This window comes from Rhinopithecus roxellana, chromosome 15 (genome assembly GCF_007565055.1).
Source record: "Rhinopithecus roxellana isolate Shanxi Qingling chromosome 15, ASM756505v1, whole genome shotgun sequence".
NCBI lineage: Eukaryota > Metazoa > Chordata > Mammalia > Primates > Cercopithecidae > Rhinopithecus > Rhinopithecus roxellana.
In genome coordinates, this window is record NC_044563.1 from 96,917,220 (window position 1) to 96,934,954 (window position 17,735).

The 17,735-nt window shown below is 44.3% G+C and overlaps 1 protein-coding gene across 7 annotated transcripts in view; it reads right to left on the bottom strand.

Annotated features, from left to right (window-relative positions):
- PLEKHA7 (pleckstrin homology domain containing A7) overlaps positions 1–17,735 on the bottom strand; it is a 233,303-nt gene that overhangs the window by 38,420 nt on the left and 177,148 nt on the right. For 6 of the 7 annotated variants that reach the window (XM_030918966.1, XM_030918963.1, XM_030918964.1 and 3 more), the window contains one exon: positions 8,077–8,547. The exons of the other annotated variant lie outside the window; for it this stretch is intronic. In XM_030918966.1, coding sequence (XP_030774826.1) covers positions 8,077–8,547 — 471 coding nt within the window. The remainder of the gene's footprint in view (positions 1–8,076; positions 8,548–17,735) is intronic. 7 annotated transcript variants of the gene reach the window in all.

Sequence of the window (17,735 nt, forward strand, 5' to 3'; positions counted from 1 at the left end):
AAGTGGCTGGCATCAGTTCTCTTTTTTCTGGACTCTTCTAGACTAGACACTGATTAATTATCTCCCTCCAGACAACTTTGAGATGCTCCTAACTGGTTTCCACTTTGTCCGCAGTCAAGTGCTCTGATCAAATCAGTTCCCTATTCCAAAAATTTCCATGGCTCCTTGTCACTTGTGAAATAAAGTCTAAACTTCTCAGCCTGGTACTCACAGCTCGCTAGCAGCTGACCTCAACCCACCTTGCAGGCCTGCTGTTTTCTCACTGCTCTTCCTACCAGGGTCATGCCAAATGCCTAGGGCCCAAAACTGAAGGAAGTACTCCATCTCAGGGTCACCCCTGCACGTGCTGGTGCCTGACAGTCAGCCCCACCCTAGTCCTGGCCCAGCCTCCTCCACACCTGAGCAACATCTTGCAGTGGAAAAAGGAAAGGTAGGAGTCTAACCTGGGTTTGAAGCCGAGCTTTACACTTGCTGGCTTTGTGACCCTAGGCAGCTTACCTGACTGCTCTGAACTTCCATTTCCTTACTTGTAACATCAGGACAGCATTACCTGCCTCATAAGGCTCTTCTGAGGAATCAATGAGACAGGTTAGGAAATGTGATCTCCATGTCTGATACACTGAAGGTCCTTCACTAATGTGTGTACCCTTCCTGTCCCTCCTTACTCTTATAACACTGTTCTTCCCTCCCCCTACCTGGATGGTCTCCCCTTGCTCTATTTACCCAAGTCTTACTCATTCTCCAGGATGCTGGCCCATGCCTTCCCCACGTGGACCTTCTGCAGTGCCACAGCCCTCAGTGATCCAGCTCTGTTTGACCTAGTTATCACACTGCCTGTAACTTTTCCAAGGTCCTATATTGATGTGATCTTTTCATACTTGCAAGACATGTTTTCCCAGGCCAAGGTGAAAATTCTTGAAAGACAGGAACTGTGTTTCAGACCACGGTATTGTCCACAGTCTAAGAAAGTCCTATGCATAATTAGTCCTTCAATAAACACTCCAGCACACAAAGCTGGATATTATTTCAAAAACTACCACCAACTAGCCATCTTATTTTCTTTGAGACAGATTCTTGCTCCTTTGCCCAGGCTGGAGTACAGTGGTGCAATCTCTGCTCACTGCAACCTCCACGTTCCGGGTTCAAGGGATTCTCCTGCCTCAGCCTCCTGAGTAGCTGGGACTACAGGTGTGCACCACCATGCCTGGCTAATATTTGTATTCTTAGTAGAAGCGGGGTTTCACCATGTTGGCCAGGCTGGTCTTGAACTCCTGACCTCAAGAGATCTGCCTGCCTCAGCCTACCAAAGTGCTGGGATTACAGGCATGAGCTACCGTGCCCAGCCTCCACTTTATTTTCTGAGAAGGAAAAAAAATTAAGCAAGGGACGAAGTATGGAATTTTACTAAGCCTGAGAGGCAGCATGCTGTTGTAAAAAGAAAACAAGTTTTACAGTCAGACAGGCTTGAGGTCAATTCTGACTCCGCCTTCACCTATCAATTTTATCTAACATTTATTTGGTGCTGACATTGTGCCAGACATTGTTCCAAGCCAACACTACTCAAAGTGTGGCCTGTGTGCCACCAGCATCAGCACCACGTGGGGACTTGTTAAAAATGCAGGTTAATGAAATAAGCCAGGCATGGAAAGACAAATACCGTGTATGACCTCACTTATATGTGGGATCTAAAAAGGTCAAACTCATAGAAGAACAGAGTAGAGAGGTGGTCACCAGAGGTTTGGGAGGGATAAGAGAGATGGAAGGAGAGCTGTTGGTCCAAGGGTGCAACGTGTCAGTTAGGAGGAATAAGTTCTGGTGACCTACTGCACAGGCATAGTGACAATGGTTAATAATAATATATATTTCAAAATGACTAAAAATAGATTTTAAATGTTCTTATCACCAAAAAGAATAAGCAGGTAAGGTGATGAATATGTCAATTGGTTTGATGTAATCATTTCATAATGTATACATATATTAAAACATCACATCTATCCCATACATATAATTATTATTTGTCAATTAAAAATAAGATATATTTTTAAAATGCTTGTTATCAGCCCCACCTCAGACCTACCTAATCAGGGGATGGCGCCCAGGCATCAGTGTCTTAACAAGCCCTCCAGGAGATTCTAGTGCTCTGTAAAGTTTGAGAAACTGTTCTAATTGTTTTAAAACTCAACTCATTTAATCACTTTAGCTATACGACCTCAGGCAAGTATCATCCAAGCCCTCTAAGTCTCACTTTCCTTATTACAAAATGGGGATAGTAAGAACCGCTTTGAAAATTGCTGTGAGGATTTGAAATACTTGTCATTCAAATAAAGCTATCTTTGCCATTGCAGGAGATAACTTTAAGATCTCTTCAACCTACTTGTCACGCCTGCCAAGTGAGTCAGCCTGTCACTAGGTGGCAGGGTTTGCTATTGATTTCCCAAAGTTAGACATGAATGTGCCTCTGAGACGGGGCAGTCCTGAATCCTTAAAACAGAGGTGGTAGCGGTGGCGGAAACCAGGCTGGAGGCTTCCTCTGGGGAGTTCAGGACTTGACTAACCATTGTTCATTCTGCCAGAAGCAAAATGCAAACTATGCGAAGCATTTCAGAGCTGTGCTCCCACCCATATGCCCTTCCCGGCTGGCTCTGCAGCTCACTCCCTTGCCTGCCTACAGTGCCTGGAAGGTCAGAGTCCACCCTCACCTCCCCACTGCCCCACTAGCAGCACCCCAAATCCCTGAGCTCATCCTCTAAGCTGTACCCTCCATTTACACATAGTCTGCCATTTCGGAGTGACCCCAAGGTACCAGTACAATGGTGAGCCCTTGCTCCATGGGCCAAAACAAGGTAACTGACTATGGAGGAGGATCACAGGAGGAGGTGGTACTGTGGTTGAGGTATAGACCCCATGGGAGCAAGTGGGAGCTTCCAGAGTAGCTTTGCCCCTAACAGCAGATCCATTTGCTGGCCCCCCAACCTCCGGTCTTACCCAAAAACTGGGCTCAAGGTCTCCTCACACCATGCTCTGTGGCCATAGGGCCTCCCTGTCACTGAGCAGGCACTAAACAAGATATTCTGATACAGCCACTACAGAAATGGTCATGTGGAAATGCAGTATCATTTTTTACGACCAATTATTATACTTTACTCAGCAGATGTTCCTCACCCTAACTTCCAATCACACAGGACTCCCACTTTCTACTCTGTTCTTTACTGTAGTGTTTGAATCTCCTGATCCTAACTCTATTCCCCACCCCAACCTTTCTATTTTACAAGTATGCATTACTTTAAACACTAGGAGGTCAGGGTGGGAAAATGAAAGTCTAAAATTTCAAAACAAGCTCTTAAAATACAGTAAGATTCTAGGAGTATGTCAGTCTGTCTCCCACAAACCATATTCTAAAAAAGTTTAATGATGTGAAATATGTATCTCCCATTAGAAATAATTCCCTGTTGGTTTAAAGCCAAAAATACAGGATCATATTGCAGTTTAAATAACCCTCCTCCCAATGTCTTAATGTGCTCAGTCTAATGAGATTAGCAGTCTTGATGATATCAAAGCAGAGATATCTATCTGGTATATTTTCAAATGGAAAATGGAGGAGGTTCCTTTATTCAGCAGCCAGATCTATTTATGACTTACTGTAAGAGACTACAAATATATCTTAAAAAAAAAAAAAACCTGGGACTATAAGAGGCAGGCCTTTTAAAATACAAGAGAATGATCAGAGATGGAGACACTTTGCTCACTTAAAGATTGGCAGCATTTTCTGTTCTATCTTCTGCCTTCAGTTCTTCACTTTTATTCACTTTCTAGCCCATTGAGATCTGCTTCCCCTACTAGAATGAAATTCCTCTCACTGTGTGCTCAGTGACCTCCAAAGCCAATGAGCTGTTCTCCTCTACAGACGTGATGTCTCTCTGCCCCTTAGATAAGAATGGCTCAAATCCCCATCTTGTATCCCAGGGAAAGTCCTATGCCCTCCCCACCCACCTCTTACTTCCCTGTAAACTTCTCATTCTTTGTGTCTCTGATGCACACCCCACTCCCAACTCTCAAATTCAGGCCATTGTGTGTAGTAGAATAACATGGTTTACAGGCTACTGGAGCAGTTATGTAGACATTTCATAACTGACAACTTATCACTGCATATCAGTCACCCAGCTTTTGACAGTTTTTTCTGTGCCCCTGCCACGAAGGGTTTCTCACTGGCCATGCCATCTTACTGATTTCAACCCCTCCTTTCACTCTGCCTCCTGAGCTAACTTTGACACTGTAGCTCTATTAAGGATGGCAATTCAGGTTTGCCCATCTAAGCCCCTCAAGCAGCTCAGTGGAAAAAGGGTTTCTGCTACTAAGCAAAAGACTCGCGAGGTTCTGGACTTTCCTTCAGGGGTGCTCAGTATCCTTGAAAGGTACCACATCTCAAGTATCTGCTTTTGGTAGGAAAAAAAAAAAAAAAAAAAGGAAGGAAGGCACCATATCCAGGTGGAAGTCCTTACCTGCAGCACCGTGCACTACCGCCTGGACTCCTTCCAACTGAAACTCTCCCCCACAGAACCTCCAGTTTTCCTCCCCCATCTTCTCCTCATCTCCTTTAGGTGACTTAGTTTTTGCCTGACCCTTAGGCTGGGGGTTCTCAGTGTTCTGTTGTTGGCCCTCTGCGACTGTGCTCTCTCAGTTTAGGATTCTTAGTCCTGGCTGGCCCATTAGATCACTGCGGGAGGAGGGACGGGGGAAAATGTGCTTCCTAAAAACCTTATGTCCAGGCTGCAACCCAGACCAATGGAGTCAGATTTCTGTGCAAGGGACTAAGGCCTCACCAAATGTTGAAACTCTCTAGGTGATTCCAATGTGCAGCCTAGCAACAGTTTCTTGACTGTGGACATGCACTAGAATCACCTAGGGAGTTGTATGTATGTTTTATTTATTTATTTATTTATTTTTTGGAGACAGGTTTTTCCTCTATCACCCAGGCTGGAGTGCAGTGGTACAGTCATAACTCATTGCAGCCTTGAACTCGTGGGCTCAAGTGATCATCCCACCTTAGCCTCCCAAGAAGCTGGGACCACAGGTGCATGCCACCACATCCAGGTAACTTAAAAAATAATTTTTTTTTTGGTAGAGATGGTGTCTTGCTATGTTGCCCAGGTTGGTTTCAAACTTCTGGACTCAAGCAATCCTACCACCTCGACCTCCCAAAGTGCTGGGATTATAGGCATCAACCAGCACACCTGGCCAACCTAAGGAGCTTTGAAAACATACTGATGGCTTGTCCTCACCCCAGACCAACTACATCAAAATCTCTGGGGTTGGGCCTCAAATGATCAAATCATGCAGACAGGATTAAGAAACATGGCTCTAAGCATTCCACGTTGGTTAATCTCAACTACTGCCAGGGCATTAGTTACCGTCTCTAAGGCAATGACTCTAGAATCCCTCTACAGCCTGTACCCACAATCCCTATAGCCTCCTGGTCATTTCTACCTGGACACTCCAAAAGGACCACATTCCTCATCAAGCTCATGTCTCTTACCTATGCTTATATCTGCTGCACAGCACCATATCTACCTATTAACCAAGCCAAACCTGAATGCTAACTCCACTCCACCCATGTCCAGAACTCCAACTCCCTACTTACATATCCAAAATGGAAATCCTGATTTCCCCCAACTTGTTCCTTCCTTACCCTTCCCCATCTCAGTAACCACCAGTTGCTCAAGTCAAAATTCTCTAGATCTGTTTATTGTAGCATTATTCACAATAGCCAAGATTTGGAAGCAACCTAAGTGTCCATCAACAGATGAATGGATAAGCAAAATGTGGTACTTATATTCAATGGAGTACTGTTCAGCCATAAAAAAGAATGAAATCCTGTCATTTGCAAAAACATAGATAGAACTCGGAGACATTATGTTAAGTGAAATAAGCCAGGCACAGAAAGACAAACTTTGCATGTTCTCACTCATTTGTGGGAGCTGAAAATTAAAACAATTGAACTCATGGAGATAGAGAGTAGAATGATGGTTACCAGAGGCTGGGAAGGGTAGTGGGCAGGGGGGAGTAGGGATGCTTAATGGGTACAAAAATATAGTTAGATAGAATCAGTAAGAGCTAGTATTTGATAGCATAACAGGATGATTATAGTCAACAACAATTTATTGTACATTTAAAAATAACTAAAAAGGGGTCAGGTGCAGTGGGTCATGCCTATAATCTCAGTACTTTGGGAGGCCAAGATGGGAGGATTGCTTGAAGCCAGAAGATCGAATCCGGCCTGGTCAACATAGCAAGATTACATCTTTATTTTAATTTAAAAAATACAAAATAACTAAAAGGGTACAATTGAAATGGTTATAACACAAATAAATGATAAATGCCCGAGGTGATGGACACCCCAGTTACCCTGTTTTGATTATTATATATTGCATGCCTATATCAAAAGATTTCATATACTCATAAATACAAGCACCTACTATGTATCCACAAAAATTAAACAAAGTTTTTAAAATTCTAGACATCATCCTTGTTTCCCTCATCCTGCATTCGAATTCACTTATAACCTTTGCTGTTTCAACCTCCAAAATGTATCTCAAATTGGTTTATTCATCCTATTTCCATTGTCACCCTCATGGACTACTGCAATAGCCTCCTTCCTAGGCTCTTACCTTCTTCGTGAAATATTCATCAGATCACATCACTTACCTGCTTAAAACCTTCCAGTGGTTCCCTATTGCTTTTTCAAATAAATTTCAAATGCCTTACTTTGGAGAATGAGGACCTACATTACATTACCCCTGCCAACTTTCCAACCTCACTCAGCAGTAAGGTCATCTTACAACCACCTACCAGGGGGCTACTTAGGCCAGCACCAAGAAGAGCAGCTTCCCTTCCCTGTGTCCTCAGACAGTAGCTTTCTGTTTTATTAATAAGATACAAAATGTGAACAAACAGGATTGACACCTGGTCATTCCCAGTTGGGAATGGGAAGGTGTCTTAGCTACAGCACAACAGGCCTTCTCTTCTAGTCTGCTCCACAACAATGTCTATCAGTTACTTAGGAAGGCTCCATTGTGATTTTTCCACCATCCACTCTCACAACTGCCCAGCTGGACCAGATTAAAGAGGCTACAGCAACCTACATATGCACAACACACCCACATACTTGAAAACAGGACTAGGCTATTCCCCTAGGAGCACTGACCACCTCCAGAGTCCACAGGTAGAAAGTCTGGGCCTGGCCAACAGGGAGAATGAAGTGTGACCTTTCAGAGCATGTTATCAGGCCTGTGGCAGACTTGGTCTGGATGCTGGCACATCCACTGCAATCCCTGGGGAGCTCTCTGAATGCACATTGGCTTTGCTGTCTCCTCTCTTGTCAGTGATTTGTTTAGAAGCCCGAAAATAGTGAGCGGAATCTGTCACGTCTTTCATAATGAAGACAAAGCACAGTGGCTTCTGGGGACAACAGGGAAGCTAGTGACCCTGAATTCTTCACATTCAGAAATGTGTCCTAATTAATCTGAAATTATAATAAAATACAGACAGTGCTTGGCAAATAGCAAGATATGCATGTCTTCAAAATAATTAAAATCTTCTTGAAGGAATGGATCTGATAAAGCCCAATGTCAACAGTGCCTACGCACTTCTGTATGTGCCTGGAATTAACAATGAATCTCTATTTACTCTAGTTTCTATACACATTTCTTGGATGTAGAGAAGTAGCAGCAAAAGAGGAGAAGATCGGTTATCATTTACATGCTGAATGTCTCAAGGCATTCTCTGAGGAACAGAAAAGACTCTGGTGTAATCATGTGGGGGCCTTGGAGGCTCACAGACCCAGGACTGAACTCTGGCCTTACTACCCGTGTGCTGTGGGCAGGTTCCCTGACTTCTCCAAGCCTCAGTTTCTGTCAAGGAATATCACCCTTTCTTGCAGGGTTGTTACAGGGATTTACATAGGTAATGGCGGTAAAGAGTTTAAGGCTGCCCTTACGCAGCAAGTGCTCGCTAAATGACAGCTATTGCCACTACATTATCGCACTCGTTATAAGCAGTGATCCTGAGTCTATTACTCACCTCCTGCTGTCCCCCTTCTGGGCCCTTGCCCAGTGCTCCACCTGGGCCAGATTGCTCTTCCTTTGGCTGTGTTTTTCAGGGTTGGTCCTGGGAGGAAAGGCCCGCTGGTACCCGCCAGTCCCATTCTGTTCTCCTGGGCCATATGAGGCAGGCAGCATTCCATTCTTCTCTGCCCGTTGGGGCTGTGCCTGCTGGCCTCTTGGGCCACTGGGTAAATCCATAAACAAGGCATCCTCCTCGGCCGGCGAGTACGGAGACCTGGCCTTGCTCCGGTCCCGCTTGCCCTCCAGCGGGTCCCTCTGGGAACGGTACTGCTCTCCCTCCTGCTCCTGCCTCTCGAAGTTGACAATGTCATCATGGCCACGATGAGAACAATCTCTCATATGTCCAGGTCCCACCCGGCCACATTCGTGACAGGACTCTGTGTGGTTGGCCTGGGGGACAGCCTGCCGCTCCACCCTCTCCATGTCCCTGCAATGACAGCAGCACATTCAGTTTGCTCCACAGCCAAGACTCCACGATGAAATGCACTGTACACTCAGTCACCTGCAGGCCTTTGCACAGGCTATTCCCTCTGCCCAGAATACCTTTCATGCTCATGTCCTCACTCTGCCTGCCTAACTTCTGCTCCTTTGGGGATCTGGCTTAAACAATACCTCCTCCAGAAAGCCGCCCTAACATACACTTCCAATTTAGAATAGGATCTTATGCTGACCCCACTGTCACACTAATCGCACTGGACCAAAACTGTGTTTATTCATCTAGCTCCCAAATAAACTATGAGTTCTTTTGGCCAGAGGCCCATCTGGCTGATCATCATACGCCCAGAACTTCTACACAATGACTGGTATAAAATAGGCACTCCATAACTACTACTGCAAGAGAGAATGAATAAATTATACATGTGACATTCACATGAAGACCACTCCTGTGCTTCCATTCTACTCTGTGCTACTGATCTTGCCTTTTCCTTTTGCGATTTGTCCGTTTGTCTGTCTGGGGCTTAAATGGAAGGCTCCTGAGCTCAGGATCCCTCCCACTGGTGTCTAGCACAGCCCAAAGTACAAATGATAGCATAATTAACACTCTTCAAAGATGGTGAATAGAGAATGGGCACAGCAACCTCTTTATGTGAACAGCAACCTGTTTCTATCTTATCAGGGAACAGTTCAAACAGAAACAACTCTCATGTCTATCTACAACAATTCTGTGAAGTATTATTAGTCAGATTTTAACAATCAGGAAACTGAGGCACAGAGAAGATCGATTGTTTGCCCAAGATCAAACAGCTGGAACAGAGTGGAGCCTGGGCTTAAACGCAGGTAGACTCCAGAGCCCATGTGTAGTAGGCTTTGCTCTACTGCCTCTCCACATGTGTCTGTGCAAACCTGGAAGCTATAAAAGAGAATGGGGTGGGGTGATAGGTCAGGGTGTGAACTGAGGCTACAGGAGGAGCTTTGGAACATGGTGGAGGGCTCCTCTTTCATGGTCCATCTCCCCCGGTAAGCTGCCCTTCTCTCTGCCTCCTTGGGGCAGGGTCCTAGTTGTCTGCATCCTGATCACCTGGCACCAGGGATACAATAGTGGCTCCACAAGCTTTGCAGAATTTAGATTAGGGAGGCAAGAGAACTTGTTCCAGCTCAGCTCAGATGGACTAGAAAAATTACCAAAGACCTTTACTTAGATGGGGCAGCTGGTTTAGCCATACTCCTTGGTTAAAAAAAAAAAAAAAAAGGTCCTGGCCTTAAGATCCACCACTCAAAATGGAGCCAAGCCAGAGGCATTTTCTTCTCCACATGAGAGTACATAATAGAAATGCTACTGCATTTACATCTCGGTGGCCACACCCCAGGTGTCTTTGCAACAACTTCAGAACCCCAGCTACCAATAATCAACACAGATTCAGGACAGAATCAACTCACCCTGAGAGCTAGTTAGAATGTCAATATAATGTGAAAATACAACCCTCCACATGGGGTCTGCTTCTCACTGTGTGTGGGTCTGTTGCCTTTAACTTAGGCAGGGTGATATGGTTTGGCTGTGTCCCCACCCAAATCTCATCTTGAACTGTAGTTCCCATAATCCCCATGTGTCGTGGGAAGGATCTGGTGGGAGGAAACTGAATCATGAGGAGGTTACCCTCATGCTGTTTTCCTGATAGTGAGCATGTTCTCATGAGATCTGATGGTTTTAGAAGCAGCTTTTCTCTTTTTGCTTGGCACTTCTTCCTGCCATCATGCAAAGAAGGACATGTTTGCTTTCCCTTCCACCATGATTGTAAGTTTCTTGAGGCCTCCCCAGCCATGTGGAACTGTGAGTCAATAAACCTCTTTCCTTTATAAATTATCCATTCTCGGGCAGTTCTTCATAGCAGTGTGAGAATGGACTAATATACAGGGAGAACTGAGAAAAGCAATCACTCTTCTTGCTGTTCATGTACCAATGTCTTTTCCATGGAAACCCCAAGCTTTGTGGGAAAAAATAATGCGTCTTTGGAACTCCTCTTATCCAATGGAGGACTTCTTTGCTCTCCAACCTCCACACTGTATCCACTGCCCTTCTGATAATAGCATTTCAATTTTCATTTGGGGATCACTTTCTCCTACCCTCAGTCCAGGTGGTTCAGGTGCTGCTGACTCCCTGTCCAGCTGAGGGTCCACAGTCTCAGTGACTGGTTCAGGAGTTGACTACTCCAGGCCAATCAGAGTCAGCCCTGGGACTTCGGTTGGAGCTGCTGCAATTGTGTGGGAAGGCACCGCTTAAGAATGAAGTTAACACAAAGGAAAGCAGGTGGAGAAACATAGAATCCTAAAAACTTGGCTTAAGCTCCTACATCTAACCATATGTAAAACAGATATCTCTTTGGATTTTTTAGTTGTTAATAAATAAATTCCACAGCATCTTGCTCTCTCACCCAGGCTGCAGTGCAGTGGCATGATCATGGCTCACTGTAGCCTTGATCTGCTGGGCTCAAGTGATCCTCCCACCTCAGCCTCCTGAGTAGCTGGGACTACAGGTGCATGCCACCATGCTCTGCTAATTAAAAAAAAAAAAAAAAAAAAAAAAATTTGTAGAGACTGGGTCTTGCTATGTTGCCCAGGCTGGTCTCAAACTCCTGTGTTCAAGTGATCCACCTGCCTCAGCCCCTCAAAGTTTTAGGATTACAAGCATGAGCCACCCTACTGGGCCTAAATTCCCTTTTTCAGTTGTTAGCTTGAGTTTGGTTTCTGTTACTTATACTGGAAGGGGTCCTGCCTATTAAATCATTTTACAATGACATATTGAGATACTGATGAGTGAGGGCCCATCCATTGTTAACATTCAGTGGCTCTATAAATTCCAATAGGAGGAAAATATGGGAAATATTCAGGAGCCCATACTTAAAGAAAAAGTAATTCAGCTGGGTGTGGTGGCATGCCAAGGGAGGTGAATCACCTCAGGTCAGGGGTTCGAGACCAGCCTGACCAATATGGTGAAATCCCGACTCTACTAAAAATACAAAAATTAGCTGGGCATGGTGGTGTGCACCTGTAGTCCCAGCTACTCAGGAGGTTGAGGCAGGAGAATTGCTTGAACCTGGGAGGCAGAGGTTGCCGTGAGCTGAGATTATACCACTGCACTCCAGCCTGGGTGAGAGCGCAAGACTCCACCTCAAAAAAGAAAAAGTAATTCTTACTGTAAGCTTATAAAGGGACAACTCTGTTCCACAATGTACATAGGACAGTTTTTTTTCTCTTTTTTCTTTTTTTCACACGATGAGTTTTAGCTTTGTTTTTCCTTTCTCCCTTTAATCCTCCATAACTAGATTAGTGTAACCTGAACCAACAGTCCTCAAGTTGCCTAAGTTGGCCATTATCTTCTTTTTTTTTTCTTTTTTTGATACAGGGTCTCACTATGTCACCAAGGCTGGAATGCACTGGTGCGAACAGATATCACCACAGCCTCAGCCTCCGAGGATCAAGTGATCCTTCCACCTCTGACTCCTGCGTAACTGGTACCACAGGCTCCTGCCACCACGTCTGGCTAATTTTTAATTTTTTTTTTTTTTTTTTTTTTTTGTAGAGACAAGGCCTTTCTTGTTGCCCAGGCTGGTCTCGAAATCCTGAGCTCAAGCAATCCTCCCAACTCAGCCTCCAGAAGTGCTGGGATTACAGGCATGAACCACTGTGCCAGGCCTATCTTCTTTATTATTTCTTACATCCAGGAAACCACCCACAGAGGATGTGCTGAGGCTACTTCAGAGATGATGAAGGCTCTGGCTGCCCTCTGGATCACACTCTGGCCAAGTTGCTGAAGCTTTAGAATCTGGCATGCTGCTTTGGTTATACTTGCTCTGATATTTCTAAGTGGTTAGTCCAATTGTGATACCCAGGTAATTGTATCTCCTTGTTATTCACACCCCAAAGATAAAAGAGCATCTTGTCATAAGAGCCAGATAGTGAAACAAATATGCCACCTATGGGTATGACATTAGAATTGAGAGGAAATGAAGGATTCTTCAACTCCGGAACCCAAAGACTGTGGGCATAATGTCTCAGCCCAACCAATTGTAACATGGATTTTTCTTCCTTCCCTAACCAATCACCATGTATTTACCGAGCACCTATACAGCCCCCATTGGGACAGGCACCTGGGAGTATAAGAAAGTAGTAGAGAAAATAGCCTTTGCCTTCAAAGCCAGACAACCCTGAAGCCCAATTTAATTATGGTAACCACATTGAATACTGTTCCCATAAACACCTGACCCTCAAATCATGGAGTCTGTTAGTCTTCTCTAACCTTGGAGCTAATTTAACCATAAGTCTTAGTCCTTACTATGACTGTACATGAGTATATACACTCCCATATATGCCAGTGCTTCCTGGAAATAAATTTGACAGAGGATGATAAATAATTTTCTTTAGATTAATACCAGCATTTATTGCAAAACAAAGCTTTAGAGGGCGGCTAAGCGAATGGTAGTCAGTTTGCCACTGGGCAGTTTTCTAGCCCTGAAGACTTTGGGGTTATGAACAGTTCCTTATTCCCATGGCTCCCGGGACTTGCATAAGATGCGCCTTTGTGCACAAAATGTTTATGCTCTGGATGCAGGTAAGAAGGTGAAAGTATATTCCCTACTCCCCCACCTTACCAGACCTAAACATTTAACTTACTAAGTTATGGAATTTAAGGTCAAAAAAGTTTTTTGGTATTCTCCCTGTCTCTTTGCATTCCCAATAATTTAACACATGACTTCTTAAGTCAGGACACTTGTCACAAAACAGATCTGCAATGCTCGATTTAGCACAATGATGGGAAAGAATGAAGCACCCCTCGGCTGTCAATGACTGTATTACTCAGGCAGCTTGGCCATGCAGAGCATAGATGTTTAGCTAAGACAACACAAGCCTTTCCAGATGGGCTGCTGTTCCCATGCAGGTCATGCTACGATCATGAACATCTGAAACCAGTCACTGTTCAAGAACACAGGAAATTCCTGACACTCAGTGACCATTTTGGTCATATGTGTCACTTTTTGAAAATAACAGCAGGCACAGATTTTAGAACCAGTTGGACCCAGATTCAAGAGCTGGTTCCACCACACATAAACTGTGTGACCCTGGGCAAGTGACATCTCTAGTCTCAAGTTCCCCATCTGTAACATGGGATAACAGTGTCTCCTTGGGCTGTTGTGAGGATTAATGGAGACAATGCACAGAAACAGCATAGCACAGTGTCTGGCACACAGTATGCCCTCAAATACAAATGTCTTTACTACCCAATAAGTATTCCCTCCTCCTTTGCCCCAGTTTTTTCAAAGTGGCAATGTACACTGCAAAACACTTACAGTTCCCAACCTCCCTTGTAGCTGAGGATGATCATATAACATAGTTTTGGCCAATAAGATATAAGCATAAATTGCTAGGTGGGGTCCTCCAGGAAAGTCTTTATAAGAAGGCAAGCTTAGCTAACCCCTCTCTTCTTCCTGCCTGGGATTTAGACTTTGCTGAACTGCAACATGATAAAAATAAGGATGCCAGTCATATGCTAAAAGCTGGGTAGAAGGAGATAAAGAGCCCATGTCCCTGATTGCATGACAGTGCTACTGTACCAATCTACTGACTACCCCTGGATTTCTGCTATGGGAGAAAACTAAAACCCAATTTGATTATGCCACCCTAAATTGGGTTGTTCATTTCTAGCAACCAGACATGACCCCTAACTGTTACAAGGGGCTACTCTTGTAACAGTTGGGCCCCAGCATTTCTAGCATATCACAGAATACTATTTGTCTGTTTAGAGCAAATTCTTATTTTCCCTTCCAAGTGGGAAGAGCACATACCTCAGACTGGTGATACTTCTCACTTATTTCTTTTCTTCACAAGAACTTGAATGTTAACAGATCTTACCAAGCAACTGTGCACTGATTATTTTATTCTGCCTCCAAGTCATTTATCTCATCAGGCAATGAGGAATAATATTTCCCTCTATCTTAATGCTAAATGCGCACACACCCCACACACATTCAATCTCATTCAAATACTGAGATGGGAAGAGGAATGACAGCTTGTAGGGGCTTGATAGAACCTTAGTCCTGATGATCGACATAGCCTTTCTGTTGTAATCCCACTCAAAGGATCCCTCCCAACTCACCTTACCTAAATGACCAAACTAGGAGCCCAAGAACAAGAACCCAGGCCCCTGAGAGTCTTGGAGAGTTGGATCTGAGCCAGGCCAGATGATGAAGTCCTGCTATGGGAAAGCAGCTCAGCCTGTGTTAACAGATCCTGGGTCCTGAGCACTGATCTGCAGTCTCAGGAATAGGGTGGGCTCAAAAGCCAGAACCCACTCTGGGCATAATCAATAGACTTGTACAAAAGACTGAAGAGAAAGGAGCCCAAAGTATGTGGAGCACCCTAAGGCAGGCTCGCTCTTTTGAATGAGTTCCTAGCATTTGAGAAATGGAGAAGGGAGTTAGTTTCTTCTTTTCCCCAGAGTTAAATAGGGCAGCCCCCTTGGGATGGAGGGAGAATAGCCTGCTACTTTTCATGCTGTGCTCTGCCTAAATTAACAAGAGGGCTTGACAGCTTTGATGACACCCTCCACAATCCTTCAGGCCTCCCTCCCACAGAGAAGAGCAAGGCTGCAGAATAAATGAAACAACCAGAATGCTACGCTGAGGTTGCCTCCTGCCTCAGTAGAGCAGCTATTGGCAAAGTCCCTTTTAAAGTTGTAGGGATTGACAAACCAGATTAAGAAAAGGAAAAAGCTACTCCAGGCCTGCCAGCCCTCCTCACTTTGTTCATTCCTGCCTGGAGAATCCTTCTCTGTTTCTTTTACCTGGGTAAGCCATGCCACCAGTCACAGCTCAACCTGAGCCACCCTGAAGCTCTAGCATACACCATGCTCACTCACTTTCCATCTCCCCAGGGAAACCAGCAGTCACGGTCTGGGAGATACACTCTTTTAATGGCCAGGGCTTGGTTATTGTTACCATATGCTAGGTTCTACTGTGTGCTAGGAATCTGTCACGGACAACCTGTAATCCCTGTAACAATTCTGCAAGGTCGGGACTGAGCCCAGAGAGGCTGAGGGCACACACAACTACTGGATTACCTATAATAAATGGACTCTAACAAAGGACAGGAGTCTGGCAGCGGCAGCCATCACTGACTGAGCACTTACTGAATGCAAAACTCTGAGCTAAGCACTTTACTACCTCTTCTTATCACCACACAAACCCACAGTGCTAGAGACATTTTTCTTTCATGAAAAGTAATAAAAGTGGCCAGGCACGGTGACTCACATCTAATCCCAGCACTTTCGGAGGTCAAGGTAGGTGGATCACTTGAGCTCAGGAGTTCAAGACCAGCCTGGCCAATATGGCAAAATCCCATTTCTATTAAAAATACAAAAAATATTAGCCAGGCGTGGTGGCAGGCGTCTGTAGTCCCAGCCACTCAGGAAACTGAGGCAGGAGAATTGTTTGAATCTGGGAAGTGGAGGCTGCAGTGAGCTGAGATCGTGCCATTGCACTCCAGTCTGCGTGACAAAGCCAAACTCCCTCTCATAAAAAAAAAAAAAAAAAAAGAATTAAAGTGATGCTCAGAGAGATTAGCCAACTTGCCTTGGATCATGCAACTAGTGACATAAGCAGGACTCAAACCTCATCTGATACGACTCCAAAGCCCTGTGCAAGGCTGAAAACATGTCTATAAATTACTTCTGGTGAGGATCCAAGAGGCTAGTCCAGTCTCCGGGGCTGTCCAGCTACACTTTGCCGATGGTGATTAGAGTTTGGAAGGCCAAAGACTTAGCTCTCAAAGACAGTGCAAATAACCTAAAATGTGTGGGCCACTTCTGAGCAGGCCGATCCCCCATGCACGAGTCCCAGGAGAGCGTTCCGATCACTCCCAGCCATCCCAAATCCTCACTGGAACATCTTACAGGTAGAGGTTTCTCAACTGTTTTGTTCATCTGTTCATCCATTCATCTGCCTACCCACCTGGCCAGCCAAACATCCATGTACCTGTTGCAGATCATAATCTCGAAAGATACAATCCTGAACACCATCATCACGAAAGGTCAAAATCCCTAAAGTTGAAAATCACAATCCCGAAAGATTAAAATCCAGAATGTTGAAATCCTAAAAGCCAGATGTGGTAATGGAGAAGCCAAATATCATTCCTTCTTCCTGTATTCCTGCACAATGGAAGAGATCAGTAAAACTGTTCCCTCACAAAATGATGAAAATCCAGAATGCTGAAATCCTAAAGGCCAGATGTAGTAATGGAAAAGCCAAGTATTCTTTCTTCCTCTATTCCTTACAGCACAATGGAAGAGATCAGTAAAACTGTTCCCTTGCAAAATAGCTATGGTAAGTGTACAGGGCTACTTAATGGTGAAAGACAAAAGTTTAAAAGCTAATTATCACTGGTGCTGCAAAAGGGGAAGAGCGCTTAATTGCAACAGCTGAGCAAGAACCAGAGTTTCAAATGCACAGCAAATACTACAACATTTCTATACTACAACCATTCTCTAAATGCAAGTACAGCGAGTATTTTGAAAAACATAAAAGTGAAAATGCAAGCAAAAAATACCAAAAATCTCCCCTACCAAATTATTCAACCATGTATAACGTCTGTCCCTTCACACATAGGGTCAATTTGCTACGTTGTGTGTTTCACCTTCACATTGTTCCCAATACTAGAGGTACAAATTGTACAAAGACTTTTAGAGCGCTCTAATTTGGTTTACACATCTTTTGCAAATTTGACTCCTTGAAAGTGCATTATCACAAGGTTGACTTTGTATGTAAGCATTTTATGTTTGTAAAACTGCTGAAATTTCCTCAAAAAATGAAGAAGTGTCCCTTTTTTATACCTCCATTTGTGAAAGATAAAACTTCTTGAGATTTCAGCTCTTTGGATAACTGCATATGAAAATTTGTAGCCCAAACCCCCATGTATCTACGCATTAACTGAACACTTATTATATGCCAGACACTGACAGATGAGACCTATGCAGTTCTCATTTTCAAGGAGCTTTAAGTCTGGTAGGGGTGACAATGAGAAAGCATGTCAGCATAACTTTAGCATGAAAGACCTATGAATAAGGAATGACAGTGTACTACAAACAGGGATATCTGACACGCTGAATAGTCAGGGAAGGAGGAAATA